The following is a 23,492-nucleotide window of genomic DNA, read 5'->3' as shown; positions in this document are numbered from 1 at the left end:
ACTCTGAAGGTCTGTGTCTGTGGTCATTGTGTTCAGCTTGTATCCTCCAGTCATTATGTATATTAGAATCAGCTGTGTCTCCCACCTGTATGTCATTTCCTGGTCTCCTTGTGTGTGCATATATAGTGGGTGTCTGTCTGCGTTTGTTGTCGGCTCGTCTGTGTTCCATGGTGTTTTGTTTCCTCGCTCTGCGGCTCTCTGCCCCGGCAGCCGTGACAAAAAACTAAGAGAAGTACAAATTAAGTTGGTTAAAAACAGCAAACAAAAGACTGACACTGTGTTTGAGAGAAGTGCAAATTGCATTAATAAATAATATGCACACTAAACATGAAATAACCTTATAAGCATTTTGTTTATATCTTACCAGTTTATATACAATTCTACCCTACACTAAACATATAAGATTTAATATATTATATGAACCTACCTGCATGTGGAGGCATGGACCTCACAGCACAGGCATACTACCAACCTATCACAGAACTGTGTTGTACATGTGTATATGATGTATTTTTTAATCTATTATGTTTATGTTATTATTATTATGCTTATAAATGTAAAGAAGACAAAGGGAAACCAAACATTAGCTCATGTTCAAACAAGGAAGGATTATTCATTAAATTATTTATGCGCATATTTAAGGAGAATTTGGATATCTAGAGGACTTTCAGTGAACTGCTGCTATTTCTTTTTTTTAATTGTAATACCTGTACTGAGTTTCTGAAATCTTACCTGTGGTATATTATTATTAAAAATAAACATTTTAAAATTGACTCAAAATAAACTGAATTTATACAGAAACAATAAAATATCCAATTATGACATATTCAAATGGTTTATCAGATGTGGATGTGCTGCTTGGGGTGATAGCGTGCCTCTCCTAGAGTTGTGTGTTGCACAGAAAAGGCATGGCTGGCAAACCTTTTGTGCAAGTAGTGAAGCCTTTAGTGAAACAGTCCTGCTAAATTGGGTCAACCCCTCACCCAGCTGAGACATGGTCAAAACGATAGGTCAATTTAGCAAAATAGGAAAAAAAATGTTTCAGCAAACACAACAGGCTTTTCTTTTACAGTTTATCAGCATCAGTATAGAAAACTGTTTCATAGCTGTGAGGGAAGCTGGTATATTAATGTCAATAAGAAGCTCTTGCCACCCAGCTCCTGCATTCCCAATTTAGCATAGCCACACAATTGTTCTCTACCACTTCATCAGCAACAGGCAGCAGAGTCCATCGTGGCTTTTTCAGCTGCAGCAGCAGCTCGGACACAGTGAGGACTCTGAGCTGAAAATCTGTTCGTGAGTAAAGTGGACTAAAATGTTTTTTTTTTTGTTTTGTTTTTTTTGCAAACTACCAGTTTGCTTGTAAATCAAATTGTGAATGTTACACTGTATATATATTGAGCTCAGCAGTAGTAATAGTAGGAGTGTGACAGTAGAAGCAGTTACAGTTTTTGGTATGTTACGAATTGCTTCAACAAACTTGGAGGAGAGTGAACTGTCCTCAGCTGTGATCGCATGACCTTAATATGTAATATATTACATTATCATCATTTATTATTAGTGAATCATATATCATCTATATACTTTGGATGTCAAATGATTCCAGGTGAAATCACCTGGAATGGACACCACCGAAAATAGAAGTAAAATACAAGTGCTGTATAATCTCACATTGTGGTTCCTGCAAAAGTCTGTTAAAAGTCAAATAACATTTTGCCAAGCAGTGCTCCTCATGATAGTTTGCACAAGGTCATTGCTTCACTTGAGGATTACAGATGAATTCTTTTATGACACCAATCTGTTACCTGGCAACACTGTCAAAGTTCACTTCTTCACTTAAATTTGACTCTGTTTTCAATGAGAAAACAACACGTAGTATGTGAATTCTGTGCTATTTGAATGTTTTCATTAGGAAAATTGTGAGACATTAATTACAATAAAAAAACTAACTTCAGTGCATGAAACTCTGCTGATAAACAGAGCAATTGAATATTTTGAGCCTGTTAATTATTTACAGATAGTCTGATCATTTTAAAGGATGGGCTACATGCAACACGTACGTCACCCTGTGACATTAATATAGGTTTCATAATATTTCATGCATTGTTTTTAAAGTGGGTCTGCATTCAGAGCTCTCATCATTATTTTCTTATTCTTTTCTTCTTGTACTTTGTGCAAAACCCTCTTATTTTTAACGACAACTCAAGAGGTTAGTCAGTGCAGCTAAAACCTGGCCAGGAATCGCAGTTTGTCCTCTTTAAGAACACTGCCAGGCTCCGTAGATACCTATCAATGATTTACACAGTGTGATGAGATAATGGACGGCGGCATTCGGGTATGTAATTGTTGTTTTTAGTGTTATCTAACATTTATTTAAGAACTTAACTTCACAGAAAACATCACTTTGAGACTGTTCTGTGGTGTCTTAACTTAAAAGCATGCTGGTGATTATCAGCTGTTATTTATGTATAATTGACAGCAACACAGTAAGAAAAACTGGAACAGAAGCGAAAGCTTAAAGCCATGACACATTAGCATTTATAGCAGTGACATCACCCTGACAGTAAAATGACCAATTGAAAAGCTTTGTTCACCTTCAAGTTGCTTAGGTTAGGAAAGTTTTGAACTTTGTCTGCAGATGAGTGCTTTGTTTTCCTAGTTAATTTTGTGTCAGTCAAGCTGAAACCTCTCTTGTCTCGTTCTCTCTTTGTTTTTTTAATTGTCTTTTTACTTTCAGTCATCTTCCGTTCTTTTCCAAATGGACAGTCTTCGCATTACATCTCAGTCCCGAATTCTCACTGTACTGGTTTTTCATTTTTTCTTAATACACATCTGCAGAGGTAAATAAATTGTTAATTATATACTGTCTTATTGAAGCATGAAGTGCTAAAAAGAAAAGAATATAATATATATATATATATATATATATATATATATATATATATATATATATATATATATATATATATTTAAATAACACAGAGACTTTGGATTTCCAGGTCAACCTCCAATCTTAAAATTGGCAACACTTGGTGCTGACATCATCTTACCATGCCATGTCGACCCTACTGTATATGAAACTGACTTTACGTTGGAGTGGACACGACCTGATCTGAACCCCAGATTTGTTTATGTGTGGCGCTCCGGTCAGGAGCTTGTAGATAAAAAGCATGAATCATTTGTGGGAAGAACATCACTGTTTCCTGATGAGCTGAAACATGGAAACATTTCACTGAAACTCTCTAATGTGAAAATATCTGACCAGGGAAGGTATAAATGTTTTATTCCAGCACTGGAAAAGAACTCATTCATTCAGCTACTTGTTGGTAAGTAAATATCATTAGATTATTATGTATCTGGACAAAGGAATTAAAAAAAATGTTCCAAGATATGATTCAAGAGCACAATTCCAATATTAATTCAAAGTGAATAAGAAGAGTGTTGCATTGACTGAATTATAGTCCCCAGTTTCACAGCTAGGTGAGGCCTGCTACCTGTTAATCCCTAGCAAATTGACAGGAATAATTTGTTTTAACTGTTAGAACTTGCATTCGTTAGCTGGTGAAATTATCTCCCCATCACTCGTGTTAACTGGTGATGTAAGTGCTGACAGAAGTAGCAGAATGGTTTCTTAAGTGTATAAAATTATACTCTGCTTAAATTCAATCAGATGCTCCAAACTAACTGTATGTGGCACAAAACCCCCTTAACCCTTCAATTAAAAGTAAAAGGCTGCACTTTAGTAACATTGTGATCATGTGATTTAAAATCTACTATTGTACTTTAAAGAGGCAATATTACAAAAACTGTTGCTGTCCAAATACTTACATGCTGCATGTTCATTTTATTTAGTGTATTTTTATATTTCAGTTTTATTCTTTCTCTTCTGCTCAGTATCAGATGCCATTTCTGTGCCTGTCATCAGTTTATCAGCCATTAACAAAGCCAGAAGCGGAGTGGTGTTACAGTGTGAGTCTGCAGGCTGGTATCCAGAGCCTGAGCTGCTGTGGTTGGACGGTGAGGGAAACCTCCTCTCTGCTGGACCTACAGAGACCCTCAGAGGTCCTGATGACCTCTATACTGTCAGCAGCAGAGTGACTGTGGAGAAGAGACACAGCAACAACATCACCTGCAGAGTCCAACAGAGGAACACCAACCAGAGCAGAGAGACACACATACATGTTCCAGGTAAACACAATTTGTAAATACGTGGCATGATGTCGATTTTGGTTTTAAGTGAGTCTAGTTTGATCAAGATGTCATTCCATTCATGTATATGTTCTCATTGCAGATGATTTCTTCCCGCTCGTGTGCAGTCCTGCTGTACCCATCATTGTTTGTTTGACTGTTTGCACCATTTTAACTTTAGCAAGTGGCTTGTTTATGTTTAAATGGAGACAACAAATAACCAGTAAGTCACAAATGGGAAATTATTCTCATGTGTTTAATAGGTATTTTCAAAATGTGTAATGAAGTGAATCTAAATAAAAACAGATAATCTAGTTTTATTTGTTATCATCAGGGTAACTGGGTAACTTAAAACCAAATCTACTGTTCTTATTTTACACAGAGACAAGGAGGAACCAGTTGGATGAAATGGAGAAGGGACAAAAATACAGTTACTCTAAAAGGGACATAAATCAGAAAGAAAATGAGCACGGAAAACTAATGGCACATGAACCAGTGCCATCTGAGGTTTTGGAAGAAGGTGCTAACACAAGCAGTCATGTAAGAAACAGCAATGTGATCATTACAGGTTCAGTAAATAAACTAAAACACAGTAGAACTTTATAATAAAAACACTTTTGTGTTTTCAATGAAGCATTTAGTGTAAGCAAGGGAACACAATGCTAAATACTGATAGATCTGATAAAACAAAATGTGACAATGTGCAATTGTTTAGATGTAACAACCAAACTACTTTCTACTTAATTCTCCTCTCTCTATCACTGTAAATACGAAAACAGAAACACTTCCAGGCTATCCAGGATGTTTGTTTAGTAAATACCAATAAATATATATTTTATATAATTTCTGAAGGTCTCTAGTAATCAAGGCCAGAGGCAACTGTATTACTTCCTTATTTTATATACATATAATTATTCCATATACATATTATATACGTATTTGTCTGTTTTCAGTTGTTCAGTACAAAACATGTCGAGGATGAGGCTGTGGAAAACACGGAGAATAAAGCAGAGATGAATGAAACTGAGGAAAAACAGGTAGGTCTCAATTAAATTAATTTCAACACAAGTGTGAAATACATGACCTGTACAAAGGAAAACAACAACACCTGGATTTAACTAAGCAACCGTCACATCTGGCACGACGTTATTTAACCTCAACTGACTGAAGTGCATTTTCTTAAACAACTCTGTTGGAAGATCCTGTGTTCATGGAAAAGATTACTCTAGATAGAAATTATTGACCTGCATCAAGCAAAGAAAACAACTAAGGTAAAAACAGAAACCATTAGAATTTAGTGAAAAACTGTACTTTATAAAAAATTATTACAATAGTGGTGAACAGTCAGCTTCGAGGAAGAAATGTATTCTTCAGTGCATGGAGTGACATCTGGGGTTGCTTTAGTTTATCAACTCAATTAAGCTGGTCAAGCTTCAGCAACTTTATTTGCCCAAAATATTAGGTTAGTCACTACTTTCTTATGTTGAATGGCCAAGTTTTTACATCAGCATATATATATAAAAAAACCCCACCCAGCACGCCCCTGCGGGCGGTTTATCCTTGAAGCTCGGGTCCTCTACCAGAGGCCTGGGAGCTTGAGGGTCCTGCGCAGTATCTTAGCTGTTCCCAGGACTGCGCTCTTCTGGACAGAGATCTCCGATGTTATTCCCGGGATCTGCTGGAGCCACTCGCCTAGCTTGGGAGTCACCGCACCTAGTGCTCCGATTACCACGGGGACCACTGTTACCTTCACCCTCCACATCCTCTCGAGCTCTTCTCTGAGCCCTTGGTATTTCTCCAGCTTCTCGTGTTCCTTCTTCCTGATATTGCTGTCATTCGGAACCGCTACATCGATCACTACGGCCGTCTTCTTCTGTTTGTCTACCACCACTATGTCCGGTTGGTTAGCCACCACCATTTTGTCCGTCTGTATCTGGAAGTCCCACAGGATCTTAGCTCAGTCATTCTCCATCACCCTTGGGGGCATCTCCCATTTTGACCTCGGGACTTCCAGGTTATACTCGGCACAGATGTTCCTGTACACTATGCCGGCCACTTGGTTATGGCGTTCCATGTATGCCTTGCCTGCTAGCATCTTGCACCCTGCTGTTATGTGCTGGATTGTCTCTGGGGCCTCTTTACACAGCCTGCACCTGGGGTCTTGCCTGGTGTGATAGACCCCAGCCTCTATGGATCTTGTACTCAGAGCTTGTTCTTGTGCTGCCATGATTAGTGCCTCTGTGCTGTCTTTCAGTCCAGCTTTGTCCAGCCACTGGTAGGATTTCTGGATATCAGCCACCTCCTCTATCTGCCGGTGGTACATACCGTGCAGGGGCCTGTCCTTCCATGATGGTTCCTCGTCTCCCTCCTCTTTCTTGGGTTTCTGCTGCCTGAGGTATTCACTGAGCACTCGGTCAGTTGGGGCCATCTTCCCAATGTATTCTTGGATGTTCGTTGTCTCATCCTGGACTGTGGTGCTGACACTCACCAGTCCCCGGCCCCCTTCCTTCCGCTTAGCGTACAGCCTCAGGGTGCTGGACTTGGGGTGAAACCCTCCATGCATGGTAAGGAGCTTTCTTGTATTTATGTCAGTGGCTTCTATCTCCTCCTTTGGCCAGCCTATTACCCCAGCAGGGTACCTGATCACGGGCAGGGCGTATGTGTTGATGGCCCGGATCTTGTTCTTACCATTCAGCTGACTCCTCAGGACTTGCCTGACCCTCTGCAGGTACTTGGTGGTTGCAGCCTTTCTAGCGGCCTCTTCATGGTTCCCATTTGCCTGCGGGATCCCCAGGTACTTGTAACTGTCCTCTATGTCTGCAATGTTGCCTTCTGGTAGTTCAATCCCCTCAGTTCTGACTACCTTCCCTCTCTTTGTTACCATCCGACTACACTTCTCCAGTCCGAACGACATTCCAATGGGGGGGGGGGGGGAGATGGAAGATCAGTCCCCCAGCTACACCTCCCCAACTCTGAAATGTTGGGGAGGTGTAGGTAAAACTCTGAAATGCATGTGTTGCAGATTGGCTATAATCTAATATATATATATATACACACTGCATGTGTTTATAGGTGATCATGTAAATATTTTTTTTCATTCCCATTTGGAGGGAAACCAAGCTGCTGAATCCCAGCCATCCTGGTTTGCTTTGGTAAGCCGTAACGTACAGTCACTGTTGCTTTACATTTATTATGCACAGAGTAATGAAAACTCCATTACTTCACAACTACTTTTAGTATGATTTTCTAACATGTTTGCTCAAAGAAAGTGTGTTACATGTCTGTTGTGCGTCATCTCAGTTAAGGTATTCCTTCAAAAACCTTAACAATACTCAGCATGGAAGGGAGGACCATGTCAGAGAAGTCACAACTTTAAAAGAGAAGGTTTTCTTTTTTCATTATTATGTACATGCCATTTCATGTCAATGTGTTTCTTCTCTAAAAAAATTCATTCAGAACTTTAGATAATACATAAATAATTCATCTTAATCTTAAAACTGAGAAATCTCCAATACGCACAACATGAAACTACAACAACAAAAAATAAACAATATGAGTTTGCATAAATTTGTGTTTAGACCTGCATGTTTCTCTTCTGGTGTTCTTTAGCAGTGTGAGTCCAAACATCATCTCAAGTCTGTCATTAATAATCAAGGGTCTGACAAAGAGCTGACTGAACTAAGAGGAGAGAATGAGCAGGTAAGAAGTACAAATAAATAACGTCTTTATATATATTATTATATTTCATGCTGTCACTGTGCATTCCAGATGAATTCCTTCATCATAAGAGTCTATGACAGCTGGTCTGTTCACTCAAAGCAGTGGTAGAAAACCTTGCATAATTAGGAATTTTGATTTCCCACAATTAGTGAAACAGCAGCTCAGGTGCCTTTGTAATCTTATCACATCCAACCCCTGTTTTATTTTCAGTTAGTGAAGAATAAATAGAAATAATTTTATTTTGTGTAGATTATTTTGTTACATTGTAAGTACTTGGAAGGTGTATATCTTATGTCTGTTTCAAGTTGCCCTCTGACTTCTGTATGACCTCTGTTCCTTATGTGCACCATAATCATCACCCCTGCGCTGTTTTACTATTTCAGTATTTCAAGATTCAGACACCTGCAGGTTTTTATAGTCCTGCATGTGTCTGTGTGCCTGTGTCTACGTGAAACTGGATTAATGCTGTAGACAAACAGTTTTTGTGCCAGTGTCAAGGCCCCCCCCGTTGAGCAGTGTCACACCTGTGCCATAAAAATACAGACATACAGATATGTCATGTATAGTTTTAAAATTTCAAGATTCTCTAGTTTTCATTAATTTGACCCACACTGGTGGATCTAATATCCATCTAAAAAGATACAGGTCAACTTGTTGCATCTGTAAAACAAGTATAGCATTTAAAAATATTTTCATTTTTGTGTATTTTGGGTCACTATTTGAAAGTTATCAAATTTTATTATAAAATAGAATGACAATGAAGGTATTGTTACTGCTGTCACATTTGACAAAAAAATTATGTAAAGTAAAAGATTTAATAGTGCTTTTTTGTGTTTTTGCTTTGTTTTCCTTTTTATTTTTTAATTTTAAGAATTAAGAATTAATTATCGAGACAAATCTGTGACATACAAAAGTATGGGTCTATTACTAAGCTTACAGTAAAGAATGATACCAAATTTCTAAAGAGCCTTTAAGTCACTACCTGTTCAAACATCGCATTTTCTCTTTGTTTGTCAGCCAGAGAACCAAAAACAAGCTGATAAGAAGTTGAGTGAAGAACTGAGGGAGACACAAAAACAACTGGACAACAAGACAGAAGAAAACAAACAGATTAAAAGACATGTACACACACATCCATCAATATGTATCATTGTGTCACATATCACACAATATCAATGTGGTGGTGAATCACTGAGCTTCATTATGTGGATTCACAAATATGAAGGGAAAAATCCCAAACAAACAAGGATTTTTGGATGGCTGTAAGATTTCTGTAAAGCCATCAGTATAACCATGCTCAAAACTGATAAGTTTTTAAAAAATATCAGTTTAACATTTTTACCAAACTAGTGTAATTCTAAAGAGATATTTCCAACTAGTTGATTAATTTTCATTACATTAATTAATAAATTAAAAAACAAAAATCTTGTTTTTCAGGTGGACAGTCTCATGGCTTCCATCAATACCCTGAAAGATGAGAAACAACAACTGCAAAAGCTGCTGAAGACCATAGAAAAAGAGGTTTATCTTAAACTTATTCAAAAATAAAATACAGAGGAGAAAATCTGCATATATTTTAGATGAAATGGTGATTTTAAAATAAAACTTGCTGGCTTTGCTTTCACGTCCTCATTCCTATTTTCTTTTTCTTATTTATATCCATGTGAAGAAAAATTATAGAAATATATACAACAACGATACACATGCTGACATTAAATTTCATCTTTCTGTCTATTAGCTGGAGAAAGGGAAGGAAGCTACTGAAGGACTGAAAGAAGAGGTGGAGAAAACGAAAACGAAATCTGAGATCAGCGAGCTAAAGACAGAATTAAACACACACGTTTTTTTTAAATCTCAAAATTTACTGGGACTTTGCCCTAAACATAATTTTAAAGAAACACACGCACAGCCTTGTGATAAAGAGAGTCTACCCTCTTTTGTTCTAAGGTTTTACAGCACAGTAAAACATAAAAAAATAAGTAGGTCTAAAAATTAAGCATACACAAACTCAGATGAAGAACAACGTGGCATATTGCACTCATATACCACCCCCACCCACATGAAGATATAAAATAGATTGTAGGAGTCAATATAAAGAAAGTAGTAATCTATAAATATTTGAGACAATATAACCAGACATTGGGCAGCCTCATTGGACCAAGGTCTTGGGTTCAAGTCTATCATTTGACCACGGCCTTTCTGTGTGGAGTTTGGATTTTCTTCCCCATGTCTGCATGGACAAGAAATGCAGTTAGTGGGGTTAGGTTAACCGATGATTTGAAATTGCCCATAGATATAAATGTGAGTGTGAACAGTCTCTCTGTGTTAGTCCTGTGACAGACCAGCCACCCATCCAGGTGGTACCCCGCCTCTCCCCCAGTGGCAGCTGGGACAGGATCTAGCCCCCCACGACCCTGAACTTGATAAGCAGAAGAGAAATATGTCTTGATAACTAGATATACTTTCAATGTTCATCATGTAACAGATGAAACTCTAGAAAAGTTTTATTTTATTTATGTCTGCTCCCTTGTTAAAAGACTGACAGCCCAGGTATAATAGGTCATCTGAAAACACAAGTGTTTTATCACTATGTTATATATTCAGTTAAACATTTAATGACCCTGTAACGTCTTCTTTACAGTCCCACTAATAATAACAGATGCATTTTAATTTCAAATTTATTTTCATGTATTCAAAAGTAAGCTGTCTGTCTGTCATTTTTTAACAGCTTTCTAAGCAGCTCAGCATTGAGGAGCGGAAGGAGGCACAAACTGAATCTGAGTTGAATGATGTCCTGATCAAGAACAAAGAGGTTAATTCACTTACAAGCTTTTTTTTTTTTAATATTTCCCTCATAATCTAAATGTTGCAGATTTATTGAGGACATACTGACATCATAGAAACTCAGGGACAACAAACCACTAAAACGACACATATGCACTACCATTACACAAAGAACTAATATTATTTATTGTCCTTTGAAACCGGAGCAACATCAGATTCTTCATTTTTCTTCACCATCTTAACAACTCACTTTGAGCTTTTTCCCTTAACTTTAGTGAAATGTGGTTATTTTAAAGATTCATGTCATTTAGTTAAGTAGCACTCTGGCTGTTACACCTGAATCTCACATGCACGACTTAAAATTATGAATAAATTATCCTGACCAGAGTATTATATAATGTAAATAAAGTAAAATATGCATCGTGTTGTCTTTTTTTCTTCTCTTCTATTCCTCTTAGTTGGAGGGGAGACTGAAGGAGGAAATAGAAAAAAGGGAGCAACTCGAAAAAGAAATGGAAAAGTTGAAGAATGAGCTGAAGACCAAGGTTAATTTCATGTGCAGACTCTAATCATTCAAAGCAAGAGCATTTCACTGAGAAATACTCAAAGTATTAAGAAAAGAATCCCTCTGACGAAAGAAGAAGAAAAAAAAAAAAACAGTCATTGATAAACCAAAAAAACAAAAAGAAAATGGCATTACAGAGGATTGTATTGTGTCATATTACACCATCCAGCATTTGTGTTTAGAGAAAGATGTTTTAAACACGTATGTGTTTGTTTTTTGTCAGCTGGTAATAGAGACTGTTTCTCACAACTCTTCTGTATTTTATGAAACTAAAAACTCCTGTATGCTTCCCACATGAATGACTAACTTGTGTTATCCTCTCAATTAAAGGTACATCATTAACATTCAAGGCTGAGTAGAAATCACTGTAAATATTTTTCCATTTTTTTCAGCTTTTCTTGTTACATTTTGTTTTCTCTTTCTTCATAATATTGCCTACCTGCCATTTTGTGATCTTCGTATTTAATACATTTACAGTTATGACACTCAGATCTACATGATCTCTGCCTTTACCTGGTGTGGTTGACCCTAACCTGCCCTGGAGCTCTGAACACCATTTGCAGCTCACCATCATCTTAAACACTGAACAAAACCACAACCCACTGTAATGCTTTCTAAACACTTGAATACTTACTTTGTTATCTCAAAATCATTTTTTTTTTAATTCAATTTTAAAACTTCTCATTTAAAATGCCCATTTTGTATTTTTATTTTAAAACATGCAGGCACCACCTTCTCATTTTTTGGACATTATCAGTCACCTGGTTTGAGGACAAGTCAAAATACTGTGAGCTACACTGTGTTCATATTTTGGTTGCTCAGCTAACATTGGGTTTGATTCACCTGCTATATTATTGTGTTATTAAACCAATAATTCCATTTCAATTTATGTAAAAAATAAGGTTTTGCTTATCTCATTTCTAACTAATAATACAGACCACACATGGTTCAATTTGATATTTACCTCTAGGTAAATTTTATGTAAATATTTTGAGCAAAAGTGGTCCTTATATTTTGTGACAAGTAATTAAAAATAATACTAATAAGTAAGATGTATGCAGAAAAAAACACATTTATTTTAAACAAATATAAATGAAAAAAGGTTACTGAACACTACTATTTGAATCTTCTTCTTCTATATCTTTATATCTTCCACTCTTTTTCCCTGACGGAGTATCACGGCAGTGCAGCGTGTGATCTGGACACAAGTGATGGAGGCACAACTTGGAGAACTTTGGCAAGCTCATCCGAGCCTTTTCGATGTGGCCTCACAAAATTATCACGACCACAACAACTGTGAAAAGAGTTGGATGGACATTGCTGCTCAATCACAGCTGCCTGAACGATGCTTTTCATTAGTAATTTAGCAAAGTTATTGGTGGTGGTGTGTGTGTCTGTGTGCGTGAAAGACAGAGAGGGAGACAGAGCGGGAGAGCGAGAGACAGAGACAGATTTTGTGTTATAAGCTTCATTTTATGGACACAGTGTGAGCACTCAGGTCGCATCAGAGCATCGAGCCGTGTAGTGAACTTCTCACCCCTGGGATTCAATCGCACAGTTTGAGCAGGAGCTGAATAACGCGACTGAAAAAATTGCACAGTGTATGCCCAGTTTAAAAGAAGTCCAGACTCTTTAGACTATCATGTGGTGTGTTATAGGTTTTACCAACTACTGTTTTTCTTATTGTTTAATTGTTTCAGCAACAACAGACTGGCTAGAATTTTTTTTTTTTTTTTTGCCTGACCCGTTTGGCTCTTTTGCCATCAGAATTATTGTCTAAAGGCGAAGAAAGATGCCCAACGGATTTACTTTACCAAATGGACCATCCCAGCCTTGCCGTAATGGTCTATTTGATTCACCTTTTATTGTTTATTTTATTTATTTTTTTATTTTCACTTGCTAGATATGGGACTAGAATTTAATCCAAGATACTCTTATATAGATCATATAAACTGATTTGTACTTTGAACACGCTGTTTTTTGGCACACAATGCACACACAAGCTTGTATATATTGTGTATTGAGGCTTTTGTTGTTCAACTGCAATTATGCATGAAAGGAGCCAGTTGAGGTGGTTCGGGCATCTGACAAGGATGCCTCCTGGGCGCCTCCCGGGTGAGGTGTTCCGGGCATGTCCCACTGGGAGGAGGCCCCAGGGCAGACCCAGGACATGCTGGAGAGATTATATCTCTCGGCTGTCCTGGGAATGCCTTGGTGTTCCCTCGGACAAGCTGGAGGAGGCAGCTGGGGAAACGGAGATCTGGGCTTCTCTGCTTGGGCTGCTGCCCCGTGACCCGGCCCCAGGTAAGTGGAAGAAAATGGATGGATGGCACCTAGGATGAAAACTTGCCATGTGGATTCCCTCATTCCTGAAACTGAAAAGCAAGAATGTCATTCAGTTTCACCATATTTTCACATTCATATTTCTCCCTTTGTAGTAATGATTTACTAACTCAGATTATATGCTCTTTTCAAATGAATCCCACATCATGCAGCAGGTATGTTGTATCTTTTTTTTTTTTTTCATTTCTGAGTTTTAGCTTTAGAAAATACACTTGATGCAAAATACAGTGGGGCAAAAAAGCATTTAGTCAGCCACCGATTGTGCAAGTTCCCCCACTTAAAATGATGACAGAGGTCAGTAATTTGCACCAGAGGTACACTTCAACTGTGAGAGACAGAATGTGAAAAAAAAATCCATGAATCCACATGGTAGGATTTGTAAAGAATTTATTCGTAAATCAGGGTGGAAAATAAGTATTTGGTCAATAACAAAAATACAACTCAATACTTTGTAACATAACCTTTGTTGGCAATAACAGAGGTCAAACGTTTACTATAGGTCTTTACCAGGTTTGCACACACAGTAGCTGGTATTTTGGCCCATTCCTCCATGCAGATCTTCTCGAGAGCAGTGATGTTTTGGGGCTGTCGCCGAGCAACACGGACTTTCAACTCCCGCCACAGATTTTCTATGGGGTTGAGGTCTGGAGACTGGCTAGGCCACTCCAGGACTTTCAAATGCTTCTTACGGAGCCACTCCTTTGTTGCCCGGGCGGTGTGTTTTGGATCATTGTCATGTTGGAAGACCCAGCCTCGTTTCATCTTCAAAGTTCTCACTGATGGAAGGAGGTTTTGGCTCAAAATCTCACGATACATGGCCCCATTCATTCTGTCCTTAACACGGATCAGTCGTCCTGTCCCCTTGGCAGAAAAACAGCCCCATAGCATGATGTTTCCACCCCCATGCTTCACAGTAGGTATGGTGTTCTTGGGATGCAACTCAGTATTCTTCTTCCTCCAAACACGACGAGTTGAGTTTATACCAAAAAGTTCTACTTTGGTTTCATCTGACCACATGACATTCTCCCAATCCTCTGCTGTATCATCCATGTGCTCTCTGGCAAACTTCAGACGGGCCTGGACATGCACTGGCTTCAGCAGCGGAACACGTCTGGCACTGCGGGATTTGATTCCCTGCCGTTGTAGTGTGTTACTGATGGTGACCTTTGTTATTTTGGTCCCAGCTCTCTGCAGGTCATTCACCAGGTCCCCCCGTGTGGTTCTGGGATCTTTGCTCACCGTTCTCATGATCATTTTGACCCCACGGGATGAGATCTTGCGTGGAGCCCCAGATCGTGGGAGATTATCAGTGGTCTTGTATGTCTTCCATTTTCTGATGATTGCTCCCACAGTTGATTTCTTCACACCAAGCTGCTTGCCTATTGTAGATTCACTCTTCCCAGTCTGGTGCAGGTCTACAATACTTTTCCTGGTGTCCTTCGAGAGCTCTTTGGTCTTGGCCATGGCGGAGTTTGGAGTCTGACTGTTTGAGGCTGTGGACAGGTGTCTTTTATACAGATGATGAGTTCAAACAGGTGCCATTCATACAGGTAACGAGTGGGGGACAGAAAAGCTTCTTACAGAAGACGTTACAGGTCTGTGAGAGCCAGAGATTTTCCTTGTTTGAGGTGACCAAATACTTATTTGCCACCCTGATTTACGAATAAATTCTTTACAAATCCTACCATGTGAATTCATGGATTTTTTTTTCACATTCTGTCTCTCACAGTTGAAGTGTACCTCTGGTGCAAATTACTGACCTCTGTCATCATTTTAAGTGGGGGAACTTGCACAATCGGTGGCTGACTAAATACTTTTTTGCCCCACTGTACATATAATACTTCTCATACAGAATAGCAGGTCTACATTTAGAGCTAAGGTATACATTTTAAGAGGATATTTCTGTTTATATTTACTTCTGTATTTATATCTATGGAAAGGCTCAAACTTTCTGCTAATTTTATGTGATTATTTTTTTTTAAATAAAAAAAGTGTTTAATATCTGACTTTATATGCTTTATTTACAGATAGTACTGCCACAGAACATTCAATGACATTTGAATTGAATGTGAAAGTATGAAACTGGCTCGACCATGTTTTATTTATTTATTACTAACAGTTTGTATTATCATATTTTTCTTTTCATTTTCAGAGCTGCATAATTCATCAGATGGCTGGATTGCCCATTTATTATCTAAGTAACTGTATTCTGGTTGTCCTTCTTGTACATTTTTGTAGTTACCCACACTTATAAAAGGACAGTTATAATTTATTTTATTTGTGTGTGTGTGTGTGTGTGCGTTTATAAAATTATATTGTAATGTTTTCTGATATGGCACATATCAGTCACATATTAGTTCCTTTTTTTTCTAATTTTTTTTCTCCACCTTCACAAAATGTTTTGTGTTGTGCTCAATGTAGTTTTGATTCTTTGAAGCTGTAACCTTAGCAATTATATCATTATCTAATGTATCTATTTTTTAACCTGAATTCCTGAAGGTTTAATTATTATATTACATTTCATGAAAAAATATGCAGTGGAAGTTGAATATTTGCAGGGAAGTAACATATTTGTTATAAAGTATTAAACTATTGTGAAGAAATAAAAATGTCAATCAGTCAAAAACAAAATCTATTAAAACAATATGTAATTCTCTTTTTGGTGTTTCAGATGAATTCTTCATGTTCGCAACTGGTTCTGCTGCACCCCTCGTCATTGGTTTGGCTGTTAGTTTGGCTTTAAATGTCATCTTTGTCTTTTTCACATGGGGACGAAACAAAATAAGTAAGACAAAAATCAGTTCATGATGCTGTCTAAATTAATATCTAAAGTTTTGCCTGTATGTTTTATAGCAACAGACTTGCAAATTTGTGTAAATTACACGTTATCACTTTATCACGACTGTGGCTCACGGGGTTGGGAAGCGCATCTGTAACCGGTAGGTCGCCGGTTCGATCCCTGGGCTCTCTGTCCTAGTCGTTGTGTCCTTGGGCAAGACACTTTACCCTACCGCCTACTGGTGTTGGCCAGAGGGGTCGATGGCGCGATATGGCAGCCTTGCTTCTGTCAGTCTGCCCCAGGGCAGCTGTGGCTACAACCGTAGCTTACCTCCACCAGTGAGTGGATAGTGGCATTGTAAAGCACTTTGGGTGCCTTGAAAAGCGCTATATAAATCCAATCCATTGTTATTATTAATTTTTATAAACATCTATTTCGCGTTATGAGAGATAACAGAATATATGTACTTCCTAATTCAGTTTAAAATCAGATGCTAATATGCTATGCTACTATTCCAAAGCCCAAGAGAACATCATACTGTTTTCTTACCTATGCTTTTAACAGATGTTAGGAGAGCTCACCGTGATGAATATAAAGGACAACAAACACCTCAAAAAGAGACAAAACTGAAACAGACCAAGAGCAGGAGAAGCTAATGACACAGGACATTGTTCCAATGAGTGATATGAAAGAAAAAGACAAGAAAACAAAAAATGTATGAAAAAATAGAAAAAATCCAGAGAGATGTCATGTATATGGGGAAGAAAGTGTGTGTGTGTGTAAAGAAAAGAAAAAAACATGAAATCGTACAAAGGCAAATAATACATGGATAATACATCAAGAAAGAAAAATAATCTGCTTTCCTAATATTTAAATGTTTTGTTCTGTTGTGTGTTTCATTGTGCAGTATGTTATTTAGAATCACACAACAGCAGTGGTTCTTTTCATATCTTCTCAAAGTCTGGAGGGCCACCAGCATGACATTCTGAGTTTTCCTAATCTGTATCAAACACTCATTGAAAATGAAACAGCAATTTTCACAGCTGATTTAAGCAAAATTTCAAAACATGTTTCCACAGTGCTTCAGAGTTTCTGAGGAAAGAAAGAAGAAGGCTGACTGTGAAGCTGAATCCATGATGAAAATGGTATGAGTGCCTGTTTATTTTTGTATCGATTTCTTGTTGAGAGTTCTTCTAAACTAAAAAGTTTGTGTACCAAAGTCTTTGAAGCTAGCATACTGTAATAATAAATAAATAACCCAAAGTTATATTTCCACAGATTCACTGAAAAATACATATAAATATAAAATGTATAAACTTATTTATTTATTTTTATTAAACCCTTACATAAGGTTGACATTTTTCAGTTATAGGTACAGTATGGTGGCGTGGTGGTTAGCATTGTTGCCTTACAACAAGATGGTCCTGGTTTCATTCTGTTAAGTTTTTATTGGAAAACTATTAAAGTCTGACTATTTTGTCATAAAATGAAATTAAAATTTGATATAGATTCCAAAAACACTGACACTACATATTTTGATGCATGCTCAGTCATCCAGGTATGGAAATTCCCAAAAGTTCTTTTTGTTTAGGCATAGTGTTTTCAGTGGGATAAATGAGGAGGGGGTACATCTTTCACCATCTCACAATGGTTTGTGATTGCAGGAATTTCCCTAATCTCTGTGGATGGTACTCATGGCCATTGATCAATCATCATTGATCAATTATGTTTGATCAGGGGTTGTTGATTAATGACGATGACAACTTGCATAATGATCAAGAAACCAACCTCAGCCCACTGTTCACCAGTGTTGCTACTTTCAGTAATTATGCAGATGTATTGTTTATAAAGTTCGGGAAATCTGTACTCAGCTAAGACTGAAGAAGTCACTTGGATGAGTGACAAAACTTTTCTCTGACTGAAAACGCTACGTTCAGATAAACAGAAGCAACTTTTGGGGATTTATTTATCTGGATGATTGAGCATGTATCAAGATATTTTAATTCAATATTTGATTTTCTGATTAAAATTGATTTTAGCTTGAATAGCACGATATCAATTCATTAAATCCTAAAGCTTTCATTTCAACAAGCACAAGACAGCTAAAACAGCAAATGAGAGCAGATAAATAGATTCCACACAAAGACGTGAACACAAAGCGCGGACCGGACGCATCAGAATCTGTGAGATGTTGGCTTTCTCACTCAACACCATGTAAATGGACATGCAGCAGCAAAAGAAGATCAAAACTACGCTTCACATTTGATAAACATCGTAATTAATTCCCTCTCGCCTTTGATTTTTGGCTTCCACTATGATAAAATCACACTTCCTGCTTAGCTCTTTCTTTCTCTCACTGTGCTTCAAGAACAGTTTCCCATCTCAAATCTCTGTTTTCTGTAATATTCACTTGCTTATTACGCACCAGTCTACCATTGTTTATAGCACTGTCAGACACCATCTGTTCAGATGGTGAATGTAAGATGGCTGATTACAGGAACCATCTGAGATTCAGCCTCTCATGCAGAATAGGACATCTTTCATCTTTTTCAATATGGTGAACGATGTACAGGATATCTTAATGTTTTTCAAGATGTTTTAAAAAATATGTGAGCATAAGTAACACGTTAAAAAGTACAAAGAAGTATAGTTTTAGTCAGGCTGAACCTTTGTGTTGATCTGTTTGTCTGTTAGTCTGAGAAACATCAACATGCAGCTAAGGAGAAGCTGAAGGAGGCCATTGAAGAACTGAAAGAGGAACATCATCACCCGGAGAAGGGAAATGCAGAGGTCAGTAACATGAAGAAGTAAACACACACAGACTGTTGTTATGAACACTTCAGGAGAAACACACATACATTTACTGGTACCTCGCTCTATCCTCAACCATAAACAAACAAGCATACAACATATTTAAATTTATTTATTTATTGGCTTTTTAATGCCAAGACAGGAAACAAGGACCTGTGAATGTGTAAAAACAGATTTCTCTTACAAACAGAGACAAAGACTTACATTCACACAATAGAAGACAGTGGAAAAGGAAAAGGAAACTCAAGGTTTGCTGCAACCCGAACATTTCAGAGACTTTCAGGAGAAAATACAAAAATTAAATAGTTTAATTATCTTTAAATCTCACCAATTTTAATATGCAAGATATTATAAAATAGATTGTATTATTTGTATTAAAGAAATACGTTTTGAAAGGACAGAAAAAAAAAATTCTAACATCAGGCCATGCAGTAGAATGACAGTGAAGGGACACAGCACCTCCACCCTTTTGTGACTCGTTTCTGTACGTAATTGGTACATTGTGATAAAGTGTTAGTGTATATTCTTCACAGAAAATGAGTCAAAGGCAAGGAATCTGAGGTTGAAATAATAAGAAGTTGCATAACCTTTCTTTTGATAATCACTTAAAATGGGACCCTTTCCTCAATAAGTTATATGAATTTATTTTTTCAAGCTTAAGTCATCAGAACACATTTGAATAATCAAGATATAAAAAAAATTAAAAAGTGAGTACGTCTGTAGTTTATACATATCAAAGAACCATTAATTTGAATTTGTAAAATGCTCACATACACAAGAATAAGTAACCAATGTCACACTAAAATGTACAACATAACATTTATAAAAACAACATGGAAAAACCAAGAAAAAGCATTAAAAGACTAAAAAGCATCAACATGCAAATGATTTGTACACACATTCACAAAACCAACATTTTAACTGCCTTTTCATATTAGCATACCTTACAATTTAATTTATCCCACTTCTATCTATTCTTCTGTGTTAGTTGTAGAAAGAAGCTTTGTTTTTAAGTTCCAGTGCACAGATCACACTTCCATCACTGATTTACACCTTGGTTAATGTCATCCTGAGATCTCACATGTTGACATGGTGGGTTAGTGACTCTTAGGATGACGTCCAAGGTGACAGCTCCACAGAAAGTATCATTGACTTCATCTCAGTTCAACTTGAAAGATTTGAACTGAAGCCACCTGTTTTATAGTTGACTTCAGTTCTAAAAGGTGACTTCCCAACAACTTTTAGCTGTTGGGAAGTCAGATCTCAGATAAGAGGTGAAATGTTTTCATAAACCTAAAAAGAAATCCAGTTGACTTCAACGTAATGTTTAAGACTGCCACAATCTGGAAGACCAAGAACATACCCTGATATCTCACATTAACTCCTAATAGTAAGTAGAAGATTTAAAAATAAATGAATACAACAAAACATTGCTCAGCACTTGTTTACTGACAGGACACAGCAGTACTTACTTACTTACTTACTTACTACTTACCACATCATCGTTTCTGTCAAATTCATAACGACTGGTTTAACTGATGTTAAAAATTGACTTTCACCACTTTTGGAATTAATCCCACTGATCAGTAATAATACTTACAAATACTCATATATTCATATCTCAGGACCTTAGCATCATAATTTAAATATTTAATTAAAATTAAATTAAATTAAATGTTTGCTTTCAATAAATACAAACTGTATTTATGGAATTTGTCATATTCTAGATTGACTAAAATACCAAATTAAGATCCACTTTAATTTATTTAATGCCTGCATGCACTTTCTTCGGTTATCTATAAGAACATTTAAAATTATATGTCCCATCTCACTTTTAGGTCTGCTGATCAAGAGCAGTCATTTTTAGTTATTTCAAACTGCTAACTGGCTCTTTTAGCCAACCAGGCTTTCTCAGATGAAGCTTCAAAACTTCAGAAAAGCCTCTATTTCCACTAACAGTATTCAAATCACAATTGAAAAAATATATATCTTCTTACTGTGCTTTTAAATTTCTTGTTACTTTTAATTTACAGTATAAGTTACACTACTGTGTCATTTAAATAATTTTTTTTGCCCCGCCTAATCATTTTGAAATTTCTATTATTTTTTGGCAGATTCTCAAACTTAGATTGGATCTTATTTCTCTTACTCTCGATCTCCTCCATTTGTCTTTTCATTTGCACTAAGTGTTTCTCCAATTCTTCTTTCTGTTGTGTCATTCTAGAAACCTCATCATTTATAGTCTTTATTAGTGTGTCTGTATTAAATCCAAACTGTTGATTATTTTGTTTTACCTTATCTATTTCCCCTTTGACATCGATCATGATTTCTTTTAGTTTGAAGTATCCCTTTGCTTTATCTCCCTTTGCTACAGGATCATTTTCAACCAATCTAATCTTCTCCTCATTCTCCGTAGCCAGTCTTTCTGCCTCCTTTGTTTGGCTGATAAATTGTTCTTTCTGCTTCTCTATTTGAGTCAAAATCTCCTTTAGAACATCAATCATCTTCTGTACTGCATTCTTTTGTTTTCCTTCACACACTTTTAACTCTTCATCAAGTTTTCCATTTATGTTGCCTAAATCTTCCAGGAAAGACTGACATTCTGTGGTAGGAGTATCTTGAATTTTCATCTCTGTAGGAAAACAAATAAAAATTAAACATATACACTTTTTTTTAACATGCATTTAGTTCAAAATAGCACAAATTTACAGACTTGACAGACATGAAATGAATGTATAAATAAACCAAATACATTATTAACTCACTGTTTTTCCACATAAAAATAGCGACTGCAAGAACAAATATGAGGCAGAAAATCACATTAAAGGTGACAGCAACAACACAACTTGCTGGAACCACGAAGAAATCATCTGAAATAATAAAAAAGTATATTTTAAAAGCACAACACCTTCATTTGCCTTAAAGGTATTTTATTTATTAAGTTAAATGTTTTTCTTCTACCTGGAACATATATGTGTGTTTCTCTGGTCTGGTTGGTGTTCCTCTGTTGGACTCTGCAGGTGAAGTTGTTGTTATGTCTCTTCTCCACAGTCACTCTGCTGCTGACAGTATAGAGGTCATCGGGACCTCTGAGGGTCTCTGTAGGTCCAGCAGAGAGGAGGTGTCCCTCACTGTCCATCCATATTACTTCAGGCTCTGGATACCATCCTGCAGACTTACAATCCAACATCACTCCGCTGCTCGCTTTATCGAGTCCTGCTAAGTTGACACCAGGTTGGGAGGAAGTACCTGATGATAAAAAGAAAAACGACACATTTCATCAATGACTGGTCCAATATTTAAACTAAATAAATGATCCTTTTTTTCATAAATGATTATTTACAGAAATAATCATTTAAGAGTACTGGTAGCATTTAAAAGTACATATTTAAACCTTTGTGTAACTTTACCTCAAGACAATTACAGTTTTTCTCGATTGCTTAAATACTATAACCAATCTTTTGAACTAAAATTTCAAAACCATAATGCTATTTTTCAAAAAGCATACCCATTTCCCTGAACTTTAAACACTATCCCCCTGCTTTAACACATGAGTTAGATGTGGTGAACTGTTACTGCAAAACTACACACAAATCCCTAAATCTTTTAGTGCTTACACCATGTGGTCATTTAGAAAGCACTAGCATTCAATGATGTTAACTTAAGTCAGCACAGCTTGAGCTCAATTAGCACACAATTAACCAAGTGGAAACACTAGGAGTCAAAATGTATCACATGCTAATCCGAAACTTTAATGGATATATAAAAGGGCCAAAGTCAGCTCATTCAGGTTTTACAGTAAACAATGGATCCAAAGACATGGAAAGGAGGGTTGAGGAGGAGGAGGAACATAATTGGCCATTGGGATATTGTAAATCATCGGCAGGGGGGCTTGCATTTTTTCAGAAGCCCGGGGTTTTTTGGAGTGTAATTTCTTTCATAGTTAGATGCCTGACTGACAACTGTATAAAACAAAAACTACACACAATATTCGAAGCACATAGCGCACAGTCGTAAATTCCCCCTAATTTTGGTATGATCCGAGCTCAGGCACAAGGCACAGCACTTACGCACGTGAGCGAGGGGGGGAGAAGCTGCTGCCTGTTTTTGCTGTAGAAGTGCAGCCAGGCAGACAGAGGAGAGCTGAAGTTTGACCAGGTACCAAAGCAAATCATTCGTACTGTACAAATAATGAAAATATGACGGTGTATCACGAAAGATTGATATCAAACTGATCACTTGACCCATAGTAGTTACTTGCTCTTCGAGTGAATCAACAAAGGCCGAAATGAAAAGCTGAAC

General features: G+C 37.1%; 2 protein-coding genes and 1 long non-coding RNA gene across 3 annotated transcripts in view; 1 reads left to right on the top strand and 2 right to left on the bottom strand.

Annotated features, from left to right (window-relative positions):
- The window catches only part of LOC120746870 (butyrophilin subfamily 3 member A3-like), a 310,219-nt gene that overhangs the window by 135,761 nt on the left and 150,966 nt on the right, over positions 1–23,492 (bottom strand). The window lies entirely within an intron of this gene.
- Positions 7,276–10,077, top strand: LOC120746860. The gene is made up of 5 exons (XR_005698955.1): positions 7,276–7,340; positions 7,489–7,572; positions 7,798–7,887; positions 9,346–9,429; positions 9,647–10,077. It is a non-coding gene; the product is annotated as an uncharacterized LOC120746860 (long non-coding RNA).
- On the bottom strand, positions 19,745–22,494 carry LOC120746838 (butyrophilin subfamily 2 member A1-like). Its single transcript, XM_040052341.1, has 3 exons — positions 22,152–22,494; positions 21,956–22,060; positions 19,745–21,822 (listed from the first exon to the last, which is right to left on the bottom strand). The coding sequence occupies exons 1-3, from the start codon at positions 22,378–22,380 to the stop codon at positions 21,230–21,232; spliced, it is 927 nt and encodes a 308-aa protein (XP_039908275.1). The 5' UTR covers positions 22,381–22,494; the 3' UTR covers positions 19,745–21,229.

The sequence above is a fragment of the Simochromis diagramma genome, unplaced genomic scaffold, assembly GCF_900408965.1.
Source record: "Simochromis diagramma unplaced genomic scaffold, fSimDia1.1 OVJJ01000365.1, whole genome shotgun sequence".
NCBI lineage: Eukaryota > Metazoa > Chordata > Actinopteri > Cichliformes > Cichlidae > Simochromis > Simochromis diagramma.
The sequence above is the reverse complement of the archived record's forward strand: the minus strand, read 5'-3'. Positions and strand labels throughout refer to the sequence as shown.